A 23,199-nucleotide genomic window follows, 5' to 3' on the forward strand; every position below is an offset into this window, starting at 1 on the left:
TCGGACTAATCCACCATTTGTCATATCCAAGGGGCAGGTCAGTAAACGACAACATCGACGCGGAACCAAGTACAGTAGTATATACTGTACATCCTTAGACAAGGCAATCAGGCGGATCAAGAAGTTGGGAAGGGGCACCCTAATGGCCAAAACAGACATTGATGCGGCGTTCCGGTTACTTACTACTAGAGATGAGCGTTGTTCGACTAGAACTGTTCGCCAATCTCAAATTCGAGCTGTTTTGGGCGGTGTTCAAGCTGTTTGACGAACATGAACGATTTGAGAAAAATTCGGCTGTTCGAGGTTATGTTCGATAACTGTTCGTGCACCAAAATCATAACTGGATTTTTTCACAGTAATGCTGTTAATTAGTGATGAGCGAGCATGCTCGCCACTGCTCGGTACTCGCCCCAGCATCTCACTGCTCGCCACTGCTCGGTACTCGCCCCAGCATCTCACTGCTCGCCACTGCTCGGTACTCGCCCCAGCATCTCACTGCTCGAGATGCTCGGAGCTCGCCGAGTACTTTCGAGATGCTCGGGTGGGAGCTCGGGTCCCCGTCCTGCATGTCTGGCGCTATTTAGAGCACCAATCATGGAGGGATTGTCTGCCACTCACTGTAATGTCACAGCCATGGTGGTTCTGGCATTACAGTGACTGCCCAAATCGATGAGAACAGTGCCAACAGTGAAACATGAAAAGCCGGCAATTCATCAGCGGCATACACCGGTACCCGACAATTTATAACAGAAAGAATAGAGCTTCACACATAGATTAGATAGATAGAAACATGTCAGTCACATATATATGAAGTACAGTGACAGTGTTGCTTACTGTACTTGTCATTTAGTGTAAAGGATTTCTTTAAAAAAATAATAGTGTTTTCATGCACCGTCTCTTTAAGAAAGCCGGCCGGCAATTCAGCATCTGTACCCAACAATTTATAACAGACAGAATAGAGCTTCACACATAGATTAGATAGATAGAAACATGTCAGTCACATATATATGAAGTACAGTGATAGTGTTGATTACTGTACTTGTCATTTAGTGTTAAAATAAAGGATTTATTAAAAAAAAAATTGGCGTGGGGTTCCCCTTAATTTTAGTCTCTAGCGGAGGTTAAGCAGACGGCTGGGGCAGATGTTTGAAGCCTGGGAAGGGGGTAATACCCACGGAGCTTCCCAGGCTACTAATATCAGCCCCCAGCTGAATACCTAGCCTTTACTAGCTATTAGAATGGGGGACCCCCCAAAAAAAATGACGTGGGGTCCCCCCTAATTTAATAGCTAGCAAAGGCTAGGCAGACAGCTAGGGGCTGATATTAATAGCCCAGGAAGGGAGCCATGAATATTGGCCCCCTCCCAGGCTAGAAACACCAGCCGTCAGCCGCCCCAGAAATGGCGCATCCATAGGATGCGCCAATTCTGGCACTTAGCCTCGCTCTTCCACGCTGCCCTGTAGCGGTGGCAGTGGGGTAATAGCGCTGGGGTTGATGCCAGCTTATAATGCCAGCTGACATCAAGCCCAGGTTAGTAATGGAGAGGCATCTATAAGACACCCCCATTACTAACCCCATAGTCAAAGTTAAAAAAAACACAAACACCCAGAATAAAGTCCTTTAATTGAAATAAAGACACAATTCTTTATTGTTCTAAATTAAACCATACTTACCATCACGCCCATTCCAGCTGAAGCCAACGATCTCCTGCAATAAAAGAAAAATAATAAAGCAACCTCATCCTTACCTTTCCATGGCTCCCACGACGGCTCCAGCTCTGCTACATCGAGATGACAGGCTGGACCGCAGCAGAACAGCCGAATTTTTTGCAAATCGTTCAAGTTCGTCAAACGACTCGAACACCGCCCAAAACAGCTCAAATTTGAGATTGGCGAACAGTTCGAGTCGAACACCGCTCATCTCTAGTCACAATTACAATGGGTACGGAAAGTATTCAGACCCCTTTACATTTTTCACTCTTTGTTTCATTGCAGCCATTTGGTAAATTCTAAAAAGTTCATTTTTTTCTCATTACAGTACACTCTGCCCCCCATCTGGACTGAAAAAAACAGAAATGTAGAAATTTTTGCAAATTTATTAAAAAAGAAAACCTGAAATTTTTGCTGCAGATTTATTTAAAGGCATGGGGTGCAGTACCCTCCAATGACCATTAGAGGGAGCAACAAACAATTATTATGGGGGATTGACCTTCCAACAGGCTACAAAGTGCTGCTAAATAAGACATATATATCATGTATGTACATTTACGACATTATTGAAGCCGATGCAAGAGCGGGACGCCCGGCCGATGCAAGAGCGGGACGCCCGGCCGATGCAAGAGAGGGACGCCCGGCCGATGCAAGAGCGGGACGCCCGGCCGATGCAAGAGCGGGACGCCCGGCCGATGCAAGAGAGGGACGCCCGGCCGATGCAAGAGAGGGACGCCCGGCCGATGCAAGAGAGGGACGCCCGGCCGATGCAAGAGAGGGACGCCCGGCCGATGCAAGAGAGGGACGCCCGGCCGATGCAAGAGAGGGACGCCCGGCCGATGCAAGAGCGGGACGCCCGGCCGATGCAAGAGCGGGACGCCCGGCCGATGCAAGAGAGGGACGCCCGGCCGATGCAAGAGTGGGACGCCCGGCCGATGCAAGAGAGGGACGCCCGGCCGATGCAAGAGAGGGACGCCCGGCCGATGCAAGAGAGGGACGCCCGGCCGATGCAAGAGCGGGACGCCGGGCCGATGCAAGAGCGGGACGCCGGGCCGATGCAAGAGAGGGACGCCCGGCCGATCTGGGGGAAGGTCCGCACTAGGAGATGGGGTCATGAATTTAGCCATGATTTAAGGACGAGTCATTGGGATGAGGGTACAGTTTTTGGAAGAGGCACCAGGCAGACCCTCTGTCCAGATTTCCTTGTGCATCCCCCTAACCCATTAGAAGTCCCATTTTTTAGAAGATGCCCCTTAGATGGCGCAGGTCCGGGCCGGTCCCCGGATCCTCCCCCTTCGCCCATCTGCAGTCCCATCAGGATGTCCTTCCAGGTGTTAGCAGGCAGGTTGGCATGGTCAGTAGTAACACAGTCATCCGGGGGTTGTGGCGCAATGAGCTTTCCCAGTTTCCTTTTCTGTATTGCCCCTTTGCTAGAATGAAGTGATCGGCCTCTGACTTTGGCGGGCAGCAGCGACCGGGTGCTGGCGGAAGACTTGTGTGAGGTATGAGGGTGGGACGTCATTTTGGGTAAAATGTTCTGCACAGACCTAAATATTTATATAAAATAAAGTACAAATGCATTAAAAATGGATTGCCAAAGGTGGACAACCCCTTTAAGAAGCAGTACGTACCCGCCCCTGATGGCGGCGGAGGTATACAGAATGTCAGGTCCCATAGGCGGCGGCACTTCTCTAGAGGCAGTCACGGCCGGCAGTAGGGTCTCTTCCTTCTCATGTCTCAGGTGGTCTTCGTTTTCCCGTTTCTGGCCGCCCCCTCTTTGATCACGGGGTGCAGAGGAGACGTCCCCCGTCTTTTTGCTTTTATGCTTCACAACATTTCCTTGAGGAAGCAACAGCAAATTCGTGGCTCGATTATGTAAAGGAACACCCCGAAAAAACCCCCCAAAAAACAAGGACCTTGTGCAGGACCTGAGGAGGAGGAGCGCGACACAGGACATTTCGGGATTCAGCGAGCGCAGGTTCTGAGAATCCCACAACTTTTCATCATGCAATTATTACTTCCCCGGACGGCTCCATTATCTCCCTGGTTCTCTTACCAGACTGATCCTGAGTCTTCAGAGCCGCAGCGGACACCGCAGGTGGAGCAGACTCGATCGCTCTCACGTGTGAAGGCAGCGCAGGCCGCTTCATGTCCTTTTCCACCGGAAGTTCCCCAGACCAGAATTTTTTAGAACTGAAAAAAATAAAATAAATAAATATATATTATATATATATATATGAAATACATATAAATTACTATTATTAATAACATAAATGTGATAAAATATTTAAAATAAATAATGAAATATATAATACTAATAAAAATATAATAATTAACAATACAGTAATATAATTCTTATAAACAAAAAAATATTAATGTAATATAATTAATAATATAATAATAATAAATACTTTATTACTTATCATTATTATACCATATTATTGATTATTATTTTACGTATTATAATGAATATAATAATCAATAATTTAATATAAGGATAATATGAATGATATAATATCTAACATAATAATCAATAATTAATATATTAATTATTATACTCAATAATAAAGTGATAATATAAGTAGCATAAAATATTTTTAGTTATATAATTATGATATCATAATACCATTATATTACTTTTTGTTGTTATATTGTATTATTACTTATTATAATATAATAAGGATAATATGAATCTGATAAAAGAAAAATATGATAATACTGATATAAAAGTGACATAAGTGATATAATAATATATAGGTAACATGGATAACAGGAAAGTGATAAAAATAAAAGGTTTTAATAATATATTAGTGACAGATCATTTTTCTTTTATCACTTTCATCTTTTCCTTGTTATATAATTCTGTAATTATTATTATATTACTTATATAGTATTATATTAATTATTATATTACTGAGGTCGCGTTTATATTATTAGACTAAGTGATATAATAATAATAATAATATAATAATCAATAAGTCTATATAAAAGTGATATAATAAGAGCAATTATATCATAAAATAATATATATTTTTTTATTCTACATAGTAGACGATTGTGTAACACGCGTCACTTACTAGCAGAGCGACCGCGGCTCGTATACAGGAGACGGGAAAGACATTTTCACTGAAAAAAGAACAAACGTACGTCATGTAAAGCGATTATTTGCCCAATTTGATGCCCACAACCAATTTGTGCCAAGCTGGAGGGACGTGAATGTGATGTGGGCCACCACTCTCTGTGTATCTGCATTGTGAGATTAGTTGCCCAAAGTCATTTAACCCTTTCAAGAACGCCCTTCGGTGCCCACTTTGATGGCCATTTTTGTGCCAGTTTTATGACTTTTGCGGCTGATTTGAAGCGTATTCACACCAGGGCTTCTCGCTCGCTGCGTTGTATTTTATTATTGCCATTTTTTATTTTTGTCGTTAAACCTGTAAAAAAAAAATAGAGAAAAAAAAAGAAATTGCCGAATAAGAAACTAAACTTCGGCCTGGTGCTGGGGGGCCGCTATGTATGTGGGTGGGAAGCAGCAGAACCCCCCCCCCACTGCAAACTCCATAAAGATGACACAATCAGATAAGTAAGCCCCATGTATGTACACAGCCCGGACAGGCGATTCTCTGCCGCTATCAGGCAGGAACAACAATCACAATTCCCAACAAGTTTACTTTAGGTTTAGGTTCAGGGGCCGACTGATAATCGTCTGGGTCCTGGGCCATAAAGGTCAGGGGCCCCTCTTCTATAAATTTGTTTAATTCCTTCCATTTGATTCTCCGTTTCTGGTCTTTTGGACTTATACCTCATCCATTGAAGTCAATGGGAGCTGAATAACTCTGTATGTAGTGAGCTCCCCCTAGTGGTGACCCTGGAGAAGCCTCGTTTCAGCGCTTAGTGGGCGGGCTTTTCATGGGGGTGCTCTGAGCCAATCGCATTTCTCCTCCACTGCTTTGACTCCACATAACTAGGTGAGAAGCTGCAGCTCCATCCCCCTCCTCTTCCCTCTGGATGGATTTGGGGAGGGGGGATTATTTTCTGCACAGGCTGTTTTGTGACTTGTCGCCCTTTATCGTACCCACCCGATTCCTGCGCTCCATCACGAGAGCCATCCTCGTCCTCGTAGTTGGCAGTATTAGGCCTGAAGGAGTCGTTGATGTCGGGGCTGACATAATAACAGCACGGCTCTAGGATATTATTCAACGGGACTCGCTGGGAGAAGAGATTCTTAAATATGGGGAGGGGTCTTTTCCAGTTAAAACCTGGGAAAATAAAACATTCAGTATCATCTGCAGGAGTAAAAATAATATTAAAGGGCATTTCCCCTTTAAATGACAAAAATAACTAGAAAATGCAAAAGTGACTCCGGGTTTAGTAAAAATAACTCTGGGTGACTCCGGGTTTAGTAAAAAAAAAAAAAAGAAAATGTCGCACTACCTGCCTGTGTGAACACAGCTTTATGGAGTGAATAACACTCACGGCAGGCATCGTTAAGTGCTCCAATTACTAAAAGGATCTATCAACACCAACTTGTTGATGGTTTCCATATAGGTTTCATTCTACACAGAAAAACTGAAAACAATGATGGGAACGTCTTACAACCAGGTAAAATAATACATCTGGGCAGAGGAGGGCTGGGGTCGGAGTGGCGGCATGCAGTATTTCACTCACTGTTAAAGGTGCTCGTTACATTGACGACATCCTGGTTCCTGGCGCCGGAGAGCGACTGGGTGTAAAATATGGAAAAATGGTCAAAATACAGCACAGATACAACGAAGGAATCAGAGGTAGATTGTGTGATACGTTCTCCTCCCGCAATGTACACAGGAACCAACCGACCTGGTGATAGGGATCAGTGATCTCTAAGGGACCAACCGACCTGGTGATAGGGATCTCTTAGGAACCAACTGACCTGGTGATAGGGATCTCTAAGGAACCAACCGACCTGGTGATAGGGATCTCTAAGGAACCAACCGACCTGGTGATCGGGATCAGTGATCTCTAAGGGACCAACCGACCTGGTGATAGGGATCAGTGATCTCTAAGGAACCAACCGACCTGGTGATAGGGATCAGTGATTTGTAAGGAACCAACCGACCTGGTGATAGGGATCTCTAAGGAACCAACCGACCTGGTCATAGGGATCAGTGATCTCTAATGAATCAACCAACCTGGTGATAGGGATCTCTAAGGAACCAACCGACCTGGTAATAGGGATCAGTGATCTCTAAGGAACCAACCGACCTGGTGATAGGGATCTCTAAGGAACCAACGGATCAGTGATAGGGATCAGTGATCTCTAAGGAATCAATCGACCTTGTCATAGGGATCAGTGATCTCTAAGGAACTAACCGACCTGGTGATAGGGATCAGTGATCTCTAAGGAACCAACTGACCTGATGATCAGGATTTCTAAGGAACCATCTGACCTGGTGATTGGATCAGTGATCTTTAAGGAACCAACCAACCTCATTATTACATTACAATCTGATATTTAGGAATGTTGGAAGCCAACATGGAGATAATCTATAATCTGTGTCACAATCTGACCCACAAATGTCCCCACAAGGCGGACAAAGAGACCCTGAGCTGTGGGGTCAAAAAGCCTCTGAGGCAGGAAGGCCATTGTGTGCCCTGTGGACCTTTGTTCTGTTGAGCAGAGACCCCCTACAGGTGAGATCTGTACACAGCCCCTGTGGTGTTGGAATATAAACCATTGTTCTTCAGATTGACATCATGTCTCCAGCCCAATAAAGTGTGAACCTCTCCTCAGGCCTTTGGACACAAAGACTTTTCCTAAATGCAAGGACTCCATCCCCAGGAAGATGAAGACCACTGTGAAGACCCTTGACCCTCTAATCCATTCTGCACTTAAGAGCGCCACCTTCAGGAGAGTGTGGACATCAGCAGCCATCTTCTATGGTGTTTATAAGGTTGTCAGCCGTCCCCGAACCCTGGACTCACCTTGGTGGTGATGACTTCTCCTTTGGCGTTGAATACCAGGTAGATCACGGAGACCTGTCACACAGACACGGGGTCAAAAGTCTGCGAAGCCCGAGAAGGAAGCACTGATATTATGCTGCCCTCTGGTGTCCACACGTAGAATTGCCATGTTGGTAAAACTGATCCATGCCTGCTTGTCTTATATCGGGGTCAGGGCCATCAGGAATCCATTTCTCAGGGGCCTGTACTGGCTGCCAACGTTAAAATCAATCCTAAATGTACCCAGCATTATTTAGCACTACATGGCGGTATTTTTTGTAATAGTAATATGGCAATATTTAGACACTATATGGGAGTATTATTCATTACCCAGGTACTATTTGGCCATAAATGGCACTCTTCTTCCAGCACTAAACAGCAGGACTGTGTGGACAATATATGGTAGTTTTATGTTGGTGCTATATGGCAGTATTATTTGGATACTATATGGAGGCATGATTATTTTTTCCTTGTATGATCGTATTATTTCAAAACTATATTGCAGTATTATTTATTTTTTGTATTCTGAATTATGTGAATACTGTATAAAGGTTTTATTTAATGCTTGTCTGGCAGTATTCGGAAACTATATGGCAGTATTATTTATTCTTCGTAAGGCAGCATTTTTGAATACTATATAGAGGTATTATTTATTCTTTGTATGGCAGTATTTTTGAATACTATATAGAGGTATTTATTCTATGTATGGTAGTATTTTGAGGTATTTTTTCATTTTCATTGTATGGCAGTATTATTTTGATACTGAATGGAGGTATTATTTATTCTTTGTATACTTTTATTATTTGGAAACATTATGGAAGTATTTTTTTATAGTAGTATTTGAATATTGAATATAGGTATTATTTATTATTTGTATGGTAGTTTATTTGTATACCTGTATTTTTTGAATACCATATAGAGGTATTATTTATTATTTGCATGGCAGCATTTTAAAACTGTATAGAAGTATTATTCATTCCTTGTATGTCAGTATTATTTTGATACTGGATGGAGGTATTATTTATTCCTTGTAGAGCAGTATATATGAACCTTTGAATTGTAAAGCGATGAGGAAAATCAACATAAAATTCAGAAGTTCATATAATTGCTATACAATTTATATACTGCGCTATATAAAGGTTATTATTATTATTTGGATACTGAATGGAGGTATTATTTATTCCCTGTATAGAAGTATTATTTGGATATTGTATAGAGGTATTACTTATTCCTTGTATAGCAGTATTATTTTGATACTGTATACAGGTACTATCTTTCAGTGTATGGCAGTATTATTTTGATACTAATGGAGGTATTATTTATTCTTTGTATATCGGTATTATTTGGAAACTTTATGGAAGTATTATTTATTGTTTTTATAGTAGTATTTTAATATTGTATATAGGTATTATTTATTCTTTGTATGGTAGTATTATTTGTATACCTGTATTTTTTGAATACCATATAGAGGTATTATTTATTCTTTGTATGGTAGAATTTTAAGGTATTTTTTCAGTTTCATTGTATAGCAGTATTATTTGTATACTGTATTACAGGTATTATCTCACTTTGTATGGTAGTATTATTTGGATACTGACTGGAGGTATTACTTATTCTTTCTATACCAGTATTTATGAACTATATGGCAGTATTATTATTTATTCTTTGTAAGGCAGCATTTTAATACTATATAGAGATATTATTCATTCCTTGTATATCAGTATTATTTGGAAACTGAATGGAGGTATTATTTATTCCTTGTGTAGCAGCATTATTTGGATACTGTATAGAGGTATTATTTATTCCTTGTATAGCAGTAATATTTGGATACTGAATATAGGTATTATTTATTCTTTGTATACCTGTATTATTTGTAAACTATATGGAAGTATTATTTATTCTTTTTATAGTAGTATTTGAATACTGCATAGAGGTATTATTTATTCTTTGTATGGCAGCATTTTAATACTGTATAGAGGTATTATTCATTTCTAGTATATCAGTATTATTTGGATACTGAATGGAGGTAAAGAACTGAGGAATATTAACATACAATTCAGAGGTACATATATACTGCTATTCAAGGTTCATATAATTGCTATACAATTTATATACTGCACTATATAAAGATTATTATTAGTATTTGGATACTGAATGGAGGTATTATTCATTCCTTGTATAGCATTATTACTTGGATACTGAATAGCGGTACTATTCATTCCTTGTATAGCAGTATTATTTGGATGCTGAATAGCGGTATTATTCATTCCTTGTTTAGCAGTATTATTTGGATACTGAATAGCGGTATTATTCATTCCTTGTATAGAGGTATTATTTATTCTTTTTATGGCAGTATTATTTGGATACTGAATTGAGGTATTATTTATTCTTTGTATACCTGTATTACTTGTAAACTATATGGAAGTATTATTTATTCTTTTTATAGTAGTATTTGAATACTGCATAGAGGTATTATTTATTCTTTGTATGGTAGTATTATTTGTATACCTGTATCATTTGGAAACTATATAGCAGTAGTATTTATTTTTGTATAGTAGTATTTGAATACTGTATACAGGTATTACTTATTCCTAATATAGAGTTATTTGGCTACGGTATGGAGGTAATTTTTTTTCATAGTATGGTATTAGCATTATTTATTCACTGTGATGATAGTATTATTCTAGAGTAGTAAGCGATGTCTCCTGCCTTGAATACTATATTTCAAGACAAATTCAGGATTGCTGGCACTGTTCTGGCCGGATAGAAGAGATCAATGACGGGTCACTCTTGCCTGATAAAGTTATCCGCCACACTGACGGATGGAGAGGGTAACAGGTACGGTACTATTCTAGGTAATGCATGCTTGGCAATGACATGATCAGCAAATCTCTCTCAGAGTACAGACCTTCTTAGTACTTAGGTCTTGGAAGTGAGGCGCCCTCTGCTGTTTGGTCAGCCTGTTTTTTTTGGACACTTTCTGACAGTTTTGCAGCTTCCGGACGGAGTCGAGTTTTGACTAGAAAGATAAAGATTAGTAAATCATCTGAATACCCCGATCTCTTGACGTCTTTAGCTCTCAGACCATGATGGGAGTTGTAGTTTAGCAACCGCCGCTGGTTGGCAACTAGAAGTCGTAAGCAATGGTTAAGTCCTGTCATAGTCAGGAATGGCGCGGTGTAACTAGTGATTAGCACACCCACAGGCTCCGGAGTGAAAATGATAGTAATTATCCATAAGTAGATATCAGAGGATCTATTATCTAATGGGCCGTCGTTATGGAACAGAAACTTCTAGAAATCAAAAAATCAAATGTGAAGGATTTTATTTAACCATTTCTTAGTTTTTAGCTTTTTTTTATATTCTTGCATATAGACATGTAATAAACAGATTGGTAGTTAGTTTCATAATATCTCTTGATAACGACTGGAGCAGTTCTTCTAATGCACTGTTCCAAATCCCCTGTTATAGATGTAGTGTGACTGCAGTCACCACTAGAGGGAGCTCACTGCATACAGGTTATAAATTGAAGTCAATGAGAACACAGTCTACAGTAAGCTCCTGAGCTCCCTCTAGTGGTGGCATCAAGCAGCTAGAAATTTTATTCTTTAGGTCACAAAAAAATAAAAACAAAAAGCATTTCTTACCGGCACAGAGTTTTCCTTCCCGCAGGACGAGAGCAGATAAATATAAAACAAGTTCATTTAGATCCCAGATTAAGAGGGGAGAAGGGTCTGTAGAGAAGCTGGGTGACAACCACTAGGGGGCAATCTAATAAGGGCCGTTACTGGTGGTCATCCAGAATGTTACCAGGGCTTAACGAAAGCAATCACATCACATTACAAGCTCCATCATCACGGCACACAGAACCGAATATTAAAGGCCCCACCTTTGACGTCGCCCATAATCTGTACAAATCCATTTAAAAATAAACGGAGATCATTTTGGTGGAGAAAGAAAAATAACGCGGTTGCATAAATCTGTACACCCTTACACTAATACTCTGTTAATACAACAAAAAATCCCAAAGGCATATTGCCTAGTAGCACACTATATGAACCACAGGTAGTGTGCAATAACCAAGTACTAAACTCCAAAAGCATGTATACCACCAAGAGAAAAAACGGAGCTTTTTGTCAAAGATAAAAAGGTATAAATTTTATTGACACAGAATATGAGACAACACAAAACATATAATAAAAAGACATGTGCAAGGGGGCTAGGAATGGTAGCAGCTAATACTGACAGTACTAGGGGGGGGATGGGGATAACAGAGAGATACATGCCGACAAAATCATGTATCAATAGATATAGCTTGCATCCATAAAGTACATAGATCCCCAGACCCCTAACTGTGGCAATAGGGCTCCACAGAGTAGAGCCCTATGAATGGACTATAGATTAAGGCGGTATCCAGATTAAATAAATCACTAGTAAATAAGTCAGCCATAAAAGTCCAGTTAGCGATGGAGAAAATAGAACCCCCCATTGGGACATGTAGAAAAAACCACCACAGTAGAGGAGGATAGCAGATAAACAGTGCTTACCCTAGATCAGTAATCCAATAGATAGAAGGGAAAGCCCGCTTCCCGACGCGCGTTTCGCGTGAATACTGATTGGCTTTCCCTTGATATGCAAGCTATATCTATTGATACATGATTTTGTCGGCATGTATCTCTCTGTTATCCCCAGTCAGTATTCGCTGCTACCATTCCTAGCCCCCTTGCACATGTCTTTTTATTATATGTTTTGTGTTGTCTCATATTCTGTGTCAATAAAATTTATACCTTTTTATCTTTGACAAAAAGCTCCGTTTTTTCTCTTGGTGGTATACCAATACTCTGTTGTAGCGCCACATCTGCCAGATTGCGAGGGCATCTCCTGTGTACAGTGCCCTCTTCAGGTCACCCACAAATTTATCATTGGGCTATTCCCAATCTCTGGTCTTCTGGAGAAGCCATTCTCTCGATGATCTGGAGGTCACTTAGGGTCATTGTCGTGCTGAAAGTTGAAATCCCTCTTCATCTTCAGCTTTTTAGCAGAGGTCTGAAGGTTTTGGTGCTAAATTGACCAATATTTGGAAAGTTCATCCACCTTAATTAAAGCCCCAGTTTCAGCTGCCGAAAAACAGCCTAATGCAGCCTCCACCATGACTCACTGTGGGTATGTGATCTCCTGGTGATGGGCAGTGTTGACTTTGCACCTTTTGGAATTATGACCGAAAAGTTCCACTTTGGTCTCATGAGACATATAACGTTCCCTACATGCTTTTGGCTGACTTGATGGGTGGGGGGGGGGGGTATTTTGGTAAAATATAGCCAGGCTTGGATGTTTTTCTTTGTAAGAAAAGGCTTCTGTTTTAATACCATACCCCACAGGCTAGACATTTGAGGAATACAGGAGATTATTGTCACATGCAATACACAACCAACACTTGTCAGTAATTCCTACAGCTCCTTGAATGTTGCTGTCGGCATCTTGATAGCCTTGCAGATCAATTTTTTTCCAATCTTTTCACTAATTTTTGAGAGATGTCCAGTTCTAGGTAATGGGTCATTGTTGACATCTTCAAAGTGTCCATGGTAGATCTAATGTCTTGGAAAATATTTTGTACGCTTCTCCTGACTGATAACTTTCCACAATGTGATCCCTTTGCTGTGTTGTCAGCTGTTTACGGATCATGGATTTTACTGTTAAATCCACCTAAGAAAATGTCAGTAAAATCCTCCTAGAACAGCGAAATCAGAATCAGAATTGCTGTAAATGATGGCGGCCGTGCACTGACTACTATGTAACATGAGGATAAATGTGATTTGCTAATTCTGTACATAACCACATCCACAATTATAAAAGGGTGTCCACACTTATGCAACCGCAGTATTTTTAGTTTTCTTACTTTTATCCCCCCCCCACACAGAATCATATGGAAGGTGCACGGTCACATGACAACCAAGCTCTGCCCACAACATGGAAAAATGATGCATCTTGGGAAAACAATAAAAATAAAAAATCTGTACACCCCGTACTTTTTTATTTTACAATTTTGACTTTAGATTTCCCTCAAAGGATTTACTGATGTAAAATTATGCGATGGCTGGAGTTCCCCTTTAAGCCTCATTCTAAATACCCTTCTTTAAATAATTTAAAGGGGCTGCAGAATTTTGGATGCAGCTCTGGTTGTGACTGGAGAATAAAATAATTTAAAGGGTCTACAGAATTGTGAATGCAGCTCTGGTTGTAATTAGAGTATAACATAATGGAGTATAATGAAATTTAAAGAAATGTGAATGCAGTTCTGGTTGTAACCGGTGTATTAAAAAATTTAAAGGGGCTGCAGAATTTTGAATGCAGCTCTGGTTGTAAGTGGAGAATAAAATAATTTAAAGGGGCTGCAGAATTTGAATGCAGCTCTGTTTGCAACGGAGTATAAAAATTTAAAGGGGTTGCAGAATTTTAAATGCAGCTCTGGTTTTGACAATGCAGTTCTGGTTGTGACTGGAGTAAAAAAATAATTTAATGGAGCTGCAGAATTTTGAATGCAGCTCTGGTTGTGACTGGTGTATAAAAGAATTTAAAGGGACTGCAGAATTTTGAATGCAGTTCTATTGGTGAGTAGAGTAAAAAATAGTTTAAATGGGCTGCAGAATTTTGAATTCAGATCTGGTTGTGTTAAAGGGGCTGCAGAATTTTAAATGCAGCTCTGGTTGTGACTGGAGTACAAAAATAATTTAAAGGGGCTGCAGAATTGTGAATGCAGCTCTGGTTGTGACTGGAGTAATAAAATAATTTAAAGGGGCTATCCACAAAGCGAGCATGAAAACAATACAGTCTGGAACCAGAAAACGCATTAAAAGCTCCGGATGTGAACACGCACTAAGGTCCGAATAGAACATTTACATTTCGGTGGTCACAGCTCGTCCTCCCTGACCCCGGGCTTTTTTTGGAGCCCTTGTAAGAGGTCACTGCCTCCACCTTAATGAAAGTAAAGAAAAAAACAGACAAACAGACACCATAAATAGTTCATTCTAAGTTTTTAAAGGGAAAGCACGCCCTTAACACTTTAGGGTACTAAAGGAATTAAGTAATGTGATAGACAGACCGCTGTATCTTATATTCAAGCACTCTTTATGGACAGGGACTGCCCCACTAGACTGGCGCCAAGCAAATGTGGTACCAATATTCAAAAAGGGGTCTAAAAGTGACCCTGGGAACTATAGACCAGTCAGCTTAACGTCTGTTGTGGGTAAATTGTTTGAAGGATTTCTTAGAGATGCTATTGTAGAATATCTTAATGATAATAACTGTCTAACTCCATATCAACATGGATTCATGAGGGATCGCTCCTGATCGCCTTCTACGAGGAGGTGAGCTCACAGCTGGACCGGGGAGAGGCAGTGGATGTTGTATGCCTTGACTTCTCCAAAGCGTTTGATACCGTGCCACACAAAAGGTTGGTATATAAAATGAGAATGCTTGGTCTGGGGGATAATGTGTGCAAGTGGGTAAATAGCTGGCGGAGTGATAGAAAGCAGAGGGTGGTTATCAATGGAGTAAGCTCAGGGTGTGTCAGGGTTACTAGTGGGGTGCCTCAAGGGTCTGTCTTGGGCCCTATATTATTTAATACATTTATTAATGATCTAGTGGAAGGGTTGCATAGTAAAATAGCAATATTTGCAAATGATACTAAACTTTGTAAAGTAGTTAATACAGATGAGCATAGGGCACAGCTACAGGAGGATTTAGATAAATTGGGGAGTTGGGCCAAAAAATGGCAAATGGGGTTCAATGCCGATAAATGTAAGGTCATGCACATGGGGAAGAAAAACAGCAGTCACCCATACATATTAAATGGGAAACCGTTGGGGAAATCTGACATGGAGAAGGACCTGGGCGTCTTGGTTAACAGCAAATTAAATTGGAGTGCCCAGTGTCAGGCAGCAGCTGCGAAGGCAAATAGAGTCATGGCATGCATCAGAAGAGGAATAGGGGCATATGATGAGAACATTGTTCTTCCTCTGTATAAAGCGCTGGTAAGGCCGCACTTAGAATATTGTGCACAGTTCTGGGCTCCGGTGCTCAGGAAAGACATATTGGAGCTAGAGAGGGTACAAAGGAGGGCGACTAAGGTAATAAAGGGAATGGAGGGACTAGAATACCCAGAGAGGTTGTCAAAATTAGGCCTATTTACGTTGGAAAAGAGAAGGCTTAGGGGAGACCTCATAAACATGTATAAATACATCAGGGGGCAGTACAGAGATCTCTCCCATGACCTGTTTATACCAAGGATGGTGACAAAGACGAGGGGGCACACTATGCGTCTGGAGGAAAGGAGGTTCCTGCACCAGCATAGAAGGGGATTCTTTACGGTCAGAGCCGTGAGACTCTGGAACTCTCTGGGAGAGGAAGTGGTGATGTCCAACTCACTTAATGAGTTCAAGAGAGGCCTGGACGCCTTTCTTGAGAACAATAAAATTACATCTTATGCTTAGTGATAGTTAATTAATCCAGGGATTTAATCTGACTGCCAGATTGGAGTCGGGAAGTGAATTTTTCCTCATTGATGTAAATTGGCCTATACCGCATGGGTTTTTGTTGCCTTCCCCTGGATCAACGCTGCGGAATAGCTGCAGTGCACAAGAAATAGGCTGAACTGGATGGACGCTTGTCTTTTTTCGGCCTTATAAACTATGTAACTATGTAACTATGATCCTGGGCACCTATAGGACGACACTGACCACAACTACATGCATCAGTATCGCTCCCTCTTGAGTTGTCACTCGGTTTTTTAGGACTCCCAAGATGTAGCACTGCATATCAATGTGGCTAGGACGGCCGGGTGACTACCAATGTGGCCACCACTGCAGCTGCCCCAGCCTCCTCTATACGACAGGAGACATCACTGATACTTACAGCCTCCGGGATCGGCCAACGCTGCCGCTCCACGATCATCGCCTTCGATTTTTCACCTTCATCTTCTTCCTGCACAAAGCAAATGTCCGCTCATTACTGGAACCGGAGGCAGCTGCAAAATATTTCCAAATATTACAGCGCCCCAATAACAGTGCCAGCCACAGCGGTATTAACAGCTCCCCAATACCAGTGCCAGGCCCAGCAGTATTATTCACAGCTCCCCAATAACAGTGCCAGCCACAGCGGTATTAATCACATATCCCCAATAACAGTGCCAGCCACAGCAGTATTAATCCCAGCTCCCCAATAACAGTGCCAGCCACAGCGGCATTAATCACATATCCCCAATAACAGTGCCAGCCACAGCGGTATTAATCACAGCTCCCCAATAACAGTGCCAGCCACAGCGACATTAATCACAGCTCCCCAATAACAGTGCCAGTCACAGCGGCATTAATCACATATCCCCAATAACAGTGCCAGCCACAGCGGTATTAATCACATATCCCCAATAACAGTGCCAGCCACAGCGGTATTAATCACAGCTCCCCAATAACAGTGCCAGCCACAGCGGCATTAATCACAGCTCCCCAATAACAGTGCCAGGCACAGCAGTATTAATCACAGCTCCCCAATAACAGTGCCAGCCCCAGCAGTATTAATCACAGCGCCCCAATAACAGTGCCAGGCACAGCAGTATTAATCACAGCGCCCCAATAACAGTGCCAGCCACAGCAGCATTAATCACAGCGCCCCAATAACAGTGCCAGCCACAGCAGCATTAATCACAGCTCCCCAATAACAGTGCCAGGCACAGCAGTATTAATCCCAGCTCCCCAATAACAGTGCCAGCCACAGCAGTATTAATCCCAGCTCCCCAATAACAGTGCCAGGCACAGCAGTATTAATCACAGCGCCCCAATAACAGTGCCAGCCACAGCAGCATTAATCAGAGCTCCCCAATAACAGTGCCAAGCACAGCAGTATTAATCACAGCTCCCCAATAACAGTGCCAGACCCAGCAGTATTAATCACAGCTCCCCAATAACAGTGCCAGCCCCAGCAGTATTAATCACAGCTCCCCAATAACAGTGCCAGCCACAACAGTATTAATCACAGCTCCCCAATAACAGTGCAAGCCACAACAGTATTAATCCCAGCTCCCCAATAACAGTGCCAGACACAGCAGTATTAATCACAGCTCCCCAATAACAGTGCCAGCCCCAGCAGTATTAATCACAGCTCCCCAATAACAGTGCCAGGCACAGCAGTATTAATCACAGCGCCCCAATAACAGTGCCAGCCACAGCAGTATTAATCACAGCTCCCCAATAACAGTGCCAGGCACAGCAGTATTAATCACAGCTCCCCAATAACAGTGCCAGCCCCAGCAGTATTAATCACAGCTCCCCAATAACAGTGCCAGCCCCAGCAGTATTAATCACAGCTCCCCAATAACAGTGCCAGCCACAGCAGTATTAATCCCAGCTCCCCAATAACAGTGCCAGCCACAGCAGTATTAATCACAGCACCCCAATAACAGTGCCAGTCACAGCTGTATTAATCACAGCTCCCCAATAACAGTGCCCGCCACAGCAGTAATAATCACAGATCCCCAATAACAGTGCCAGTCACAGCGGTATTAATCACAGCTCCCCAATAACAGTGCCAGGCACAGCAGTATTAATCACAGCTCCCCAATAACAGTGCCAGCCCCAGCAGTATTAATCACAGCTCCCCAATAACAGTGCCAGCCACAGCAGTATTAATCACAGCTCCCCAATAACAGTGCCAGCCACAACAGTATTAATCACAGCTCCCCAATAACAGTGCAAGCCACAACAGTATTAATCCCAGCTCCCCAATAACAGTGCCAGACACAGCAGTATTAATCACAGCTCCCCAATAACAGTGCCAGCCCCAGCAGTATTAATCACAGCTCCCCAATAACAGTGCCAGGCACAGCAGTATTAATCACAGCGCCCCAATAACAGTGCCAGGCACAGCAGTATTAATCACAGCTCCCCAATAACAGTGCCAGGCACAGCAGTATTAATCACAGCTCCCCAATAACAGTGCCAGCCCCAGCAGTATTAATTACAGCTCCCCAATAACAGTGCCAGCCACAGCAGTATTAATCACAGCTCCCCAATAACAGTGCCAGCCACAGCAGTATTAATCACAGCACCCCAATAACAGTGCCAGTCACAGCTGTATTGATCACAGCTCCCCAATAACAGTGCCCGCCACAGCAGTAATAATCACAGATCCCCAATAACAGTGCCAGTCACAGCGGTATTAATCACAGCTCCCCAATAAGTGTCAGCCACAGCTGTATTAATCACAGCTACCCAATAACAGTGCCAGCCCCAGCAGTATTAATCACAGCTACCCAATAACAGTGCCAGCCCCAGCAGTATTAATCACAGCTACCCAATAACAGTGCCAGCCACAGCAGTATTAATCACAGCTCCCCAATAACAGTGCCAGCCACAGCAGTATTAATCACAGCTCCTTAATAACAGTGCCAGTCACAGAAGTATTAATCACAGCTCCCCAATAACAGTGCCAGCCCCAGCAGTATTAATCACAGCTTCTCAATAACAGTGCCAGCCCCAGCAGTATTAATCACAGCTCCCCAATACCAGTGCCAGCCACACCAGTATTAATCACAGCTCCCCAATAACAGTGCCAGCCCCAGCAATATTAATCACAGCTACCCAATAACAGTGCCAGCGACAGCAGTATTAATCACAGCTACCCAATAACAGTGCCAGCCACAGCAGTATTAATCCCAGCTCCCCAATAACAGTGCCCGTCACAGCAGTATTCATAACAGCTCCCTAATAACAGTGCCAGCAACCTCAAAATTAATCACAGCTCCCCAATAACAGTGCCAGCCACAGCAGTATTAATCACAGCTCCCCAATAACAGTGCCAGACACAGCAGTATTAATCACAGCTCCCCAATAACAGTGCCAGCCCCAGCAGTATTAATCCCAGCTCCCCAATACCAGTGCCAGCCACAGCAGTATTAATCACAGCTCCCCAATAACAGTGCCAGCCACAACAGTATTAATCACAGCTCCCCAATAACAGTGCAAGCCACAACAGTATTAATCCCAGCTCCCCAATAACAGTGCCAGACACAGCAGTATTAATCACAGCTCCCCAATAACAGTGCCAGGCCCAGCAGTATTAATCACAGCTCCCCAATAACAGTGCCAGGCACAGCAGTATTAATCACAGCTCCCCAATAACAGTGCCAGCCACAACAGTATTAATCACAGCTCCCCAATAACAGTGCCAGGCACAGCAGTATTAATCCCAGCTCCCCAATAACAGTGCCAGCCACAGCAGTATTAATCACAGCGCCCCAATAACAGTGCCAGCCACAGCAGCATTAATCACAGCGCCCCAATAACAGTGCCAGCCACAGCAGCATTAATCACAGCTCCCCAATAACAGTGCCAGGCACAGCAGTATTAATCCCAGCTCCCCAATAACAGTGCCAGCCACAGCAGTATTAATCCCAGCTCCCCAATAACAGTGCCAGGCACAGCAGTATTAATCACAGCGCCCCAATAACAGTGCCAGCCACAGCAGCATTAATCAGAGCTCCCCAATAACAGTGCCAAGCACAGCAGTATTAATCACAGCTCCCCAATAACAGTGCCAGCCCCAGCAGTATTAATCACAGCTCCCCAATAACAGTGCCAGCCACAACAGTATTAATCACAGCTCCCCAATAACAGTGAAAGCCACAACAGTATTAATCCCAGCTCCCCAATAACAGTGCCAGCCCCAGCAGTATTAATCACAGCTCCCCAATAACAGTGCCAGCCCCAGCAGTATTAATCACAGCTCCCCAATAACAGTGCCAGGCACAGCAGTATTAATCACAGCTCCCCAATAACAGTGCCAGCCCCAGCAGTATTAATCACAGCTCCCCAATAACAGTGCCAGCCACAGCAGTATTAATCCCAGCTCCCCAATAACAGTGCCAGCCACAGCAGTATTAATCACAGCACCCCAATAACAGTGCCAGTCACAGCTGTATTAATCACAGCTCCCCAATAACAGTGCCCGCCACAGCAGTAATAATCACAGATCCCCAATAACAGTGCCAGTCACAGCGGTATTAATCACAGCTCCCCAATAACAGTGCCAGGCACAGCAGTATTAATCACAGCTCCCCAATAACAGTGCCAGCCCCAGCAGTATTAATCACAGCTCCCCAATAACAGTGCCAGCCACAGCAGTATTAATCACAGCTCCCCAATAACAGTGCCAGCCACAACAGTATTAATCACAGCTCCCCAATAACAGTGCAAGCCACAACAGTATTAATCCCAGCTCCCCAATAACAGTGCCAGACACAGCAGTATTAATCACAGCTCCCCAATAACAGTGCCAGCCCCAGCAGTATTAATCACAGCTCCCCAATAACAGTGCCAGGCACAGCAGTATTAATCACAGCGCCCCAATAACAGTGCCAGGCACAGCAGTATTAATCACAGCTCCCCAATAACAGTGCCAGGCACAGCAGTATTAATCACAGCTCCCCAATAACAGTGCCAGCCCCAGCAGTATTAATCACAGCTCCCCAATAACAGTGCCAGCCACAGCAGTATTAATCACAGCTCCCCAATAACAGTGCCAGCCACAGCAGTATTAATCACAGCACCCCAATAACAGTGCCAGTCACAGCTGTATTGATCACAGCTCCCCAATAACAGTGCTCGCCACAGCAGTAATAATCACAGATCCCCAATAACAGTGCCAGTCACAGCGGTATTAATCACAGCTCCCCAATAAGTGTCAGCCACAGCTGTATTAATCACAGCTACCCAATAACAGTGCCAGCCCCAGCAGTATTAATCACAGCTACCCAATAACAGTGCCAGCCCCAGCAGTATTAATCACAGCTACCCAATAACAGTGCCAGCCACAGCAGTATTAATCACAGCTCCCCAATAACAGTGCCAGCCACAGCAGTATTAATCACAGCTCCTTAATAACAGTGCCAGTCACAGAAGTATTAATCACAGCTCCCCAATAACAGTGCCAGCCCCAGCAGTATTAATCACAGCTTCTCAATAACAGTGCCAGCCCCAGCAGTATTAATCACAGCTCCCCAATACCAGTGCCAGCCACACCAGTATTAATCACAGCTCCCCAATAACAGTGCCAGCCCCAGCAATATTAATCACAGCTACCCAATAACAGTGCCAGCGACAGCAGTATTAATCACAGCTACCCAATAACAGTGCCAGCCACAGCAGTATTAATCCCAGCTCCCCAATAACAGTGCCCGTCACAGCAGTATTCATAACAGCTCCCTAATAACAGTGCCAGCAACCTCAAAATTAATCACAGCTCCCCAATAACAGTGCCAGGCACAGCAGTATTAATCACAGCTCCCCAATAACAGTGCCAGCCACAGCAGTATTAATCACAGCTCCCCAATAACAGTGCCGGCCCCAGCAGTATTAATCCCAGCTCCCCAATACCAGTGCCAGCCACAGCAGTATTAATCACAGCTCCCCAATAACAGTGCCAGCCACAACAGTATTAATCACAGCTCCCCAATAACAGTGCAAGCCACAACAGTATTAATCCCAGCTCCCCAATAACAGTGCCAGACACAGCAGTATTAATCACAGCTCCCCAATAACAGTGCCAGGCCCAGCAGTATTAATCACAGCTCCCCAATAACAGTGCCAGGCACAGCAGTATTAATCACAGCTCCCCAATAACAGTGCCAGCCACAACAGTATTAATCACAGCTCCCCAATAACAGTGCCAGGCACAGCAGTATTAATCCCAGCTCCCCAATAACAGTGCCAGCCACAGCAGTATTAATCCCAGCTCCCCAATAACAGTGCCAGACACAGCAGTATTAATCCCAGCTCCCCAGTAACAGTGCCAGCCACAGCAGTACTAATCCCAGCTCCCCAATACCAGTGCCAGACAACATTCCCCAAAAACAGTGTCACACTCAGGGACAGTCTCCTGGACACTGGCGGACGGCAGGCACACGACAGACCCCTATATCCGGTCTCGGGGTGGTCCCCCTTTATCTACACAGTGAGAGCCGCAGTAGACAGGGCTGAATCCTTCGCTGTGTGATTGGATCCAGAAGGGAACATTACAGAAAAAAATCTCTGCTGCTGAAATGCCAAACAAAGGTGAGAGAATCAGCGGCTAACGAGCGACGAGCCTGTAATCAGCTCCAGGTTGTGCGCTCGCTGTGACCTTTTATTTCATGCGTCTCCGGTGGATTGTAGAGAAGACGCCGAGATCCGATCAAACATGGAAACCCCCGTCTGACCGTGTGGGTGAGAATCGATAAGCGGCGCTAGATGGGGCCCGGGCGTCTGCTTATCTCCACCGGCTCGCCCGGCTGGATGAATGCGTTTGCCCTTACCTGGGGGTCCGGGACCCTCGCAGGAGGTCTCCTCTGCGAGTTCCGCTCTCTCTTGGACTTGAGCAGCTTTCTCCGGGGTTTTACCTGTCCAGACACAGAAAAAAGGGAAAACTCTCAGAAGCCCCCTGTAGTGCCCCCTTCTGGCCGTGACGGTATAACGGGGGCCACACG

The 23,199-nt window shown here is 43.5% G+C and overlaps 1 protein-coding gene across 4 annotated transcripts in view; it reads right to left on the bottom strand.

Moving 5' to 3' along the window:
- Positions 1-2,077: 2,077 nt before the first annotated feature.
- Positions 2,078-23,199, bottom strand: part of AGBL3 (AGBL carboxypeptidase 3) — a 316,148-nt gene continuing 295,026 nt past the window's right edge. For all 4 annotated transcript variants that reach the window (XM_073650211.1, XM_073650213.1, XM_073650210.1 and 1 more), the window contains 10 exons: positions 23,029-23,112; positions 16,599-16,667; positions 10,597-10,707; positions 7,671-7,724; positions 6,378-6,432; positions 5,789-5,968; positions 4,787-4,835; positions 3,766-3,902; positions 3,341-3,548; positions 2,078-3,256 (listed from right to left, as the gene is read on the bottom strand). In XM_073650211.1, coding sequence (XP_073506312.1) covers positions 2,851-3,256; positions 3,341-3,548; positions 3,766-3,902; positions 4,787-4,835; positions 5,789-5,968; positions 6,378-6,432; positions 7,671-7,724; positions 10,597-10,707; positions 16,599-16,667; positions 23,029-23,112 — 1,353 coding nt within the window. In that variant the 3' untranslated portion in view covers positions 2,078-2,850. The remainder of the gene's footprint in view (positions 3,257-3,340; positions 3,549-3,765; positions 3,903-4,786; positions 4,836-5,788; positions 5,969-6,377; positions 6,433-7,670; positions 7,725-10,596; positions 10,708-16,598; positions 16,668-23,028; positions 23,113-23,199) is intronic.

Source organism: Phyllobates terribilis, unplaced genomic scaffold, assembly GCF_046119375.1.
Source record: "Phyllobates terribilis strain yellow unplaced genomic scaffold, ASM4611937v1 Scaffold_10__3_contigs__length_209671492, whole genome shotgun sequence".
NCBI classification, from domain to species: domain Eukaryota; kingdom Metazoa; phylum Chordata; class Amphibia; order Anura; family Dendrobatidae; genus Phyllobates; species Phyllobates terribilis.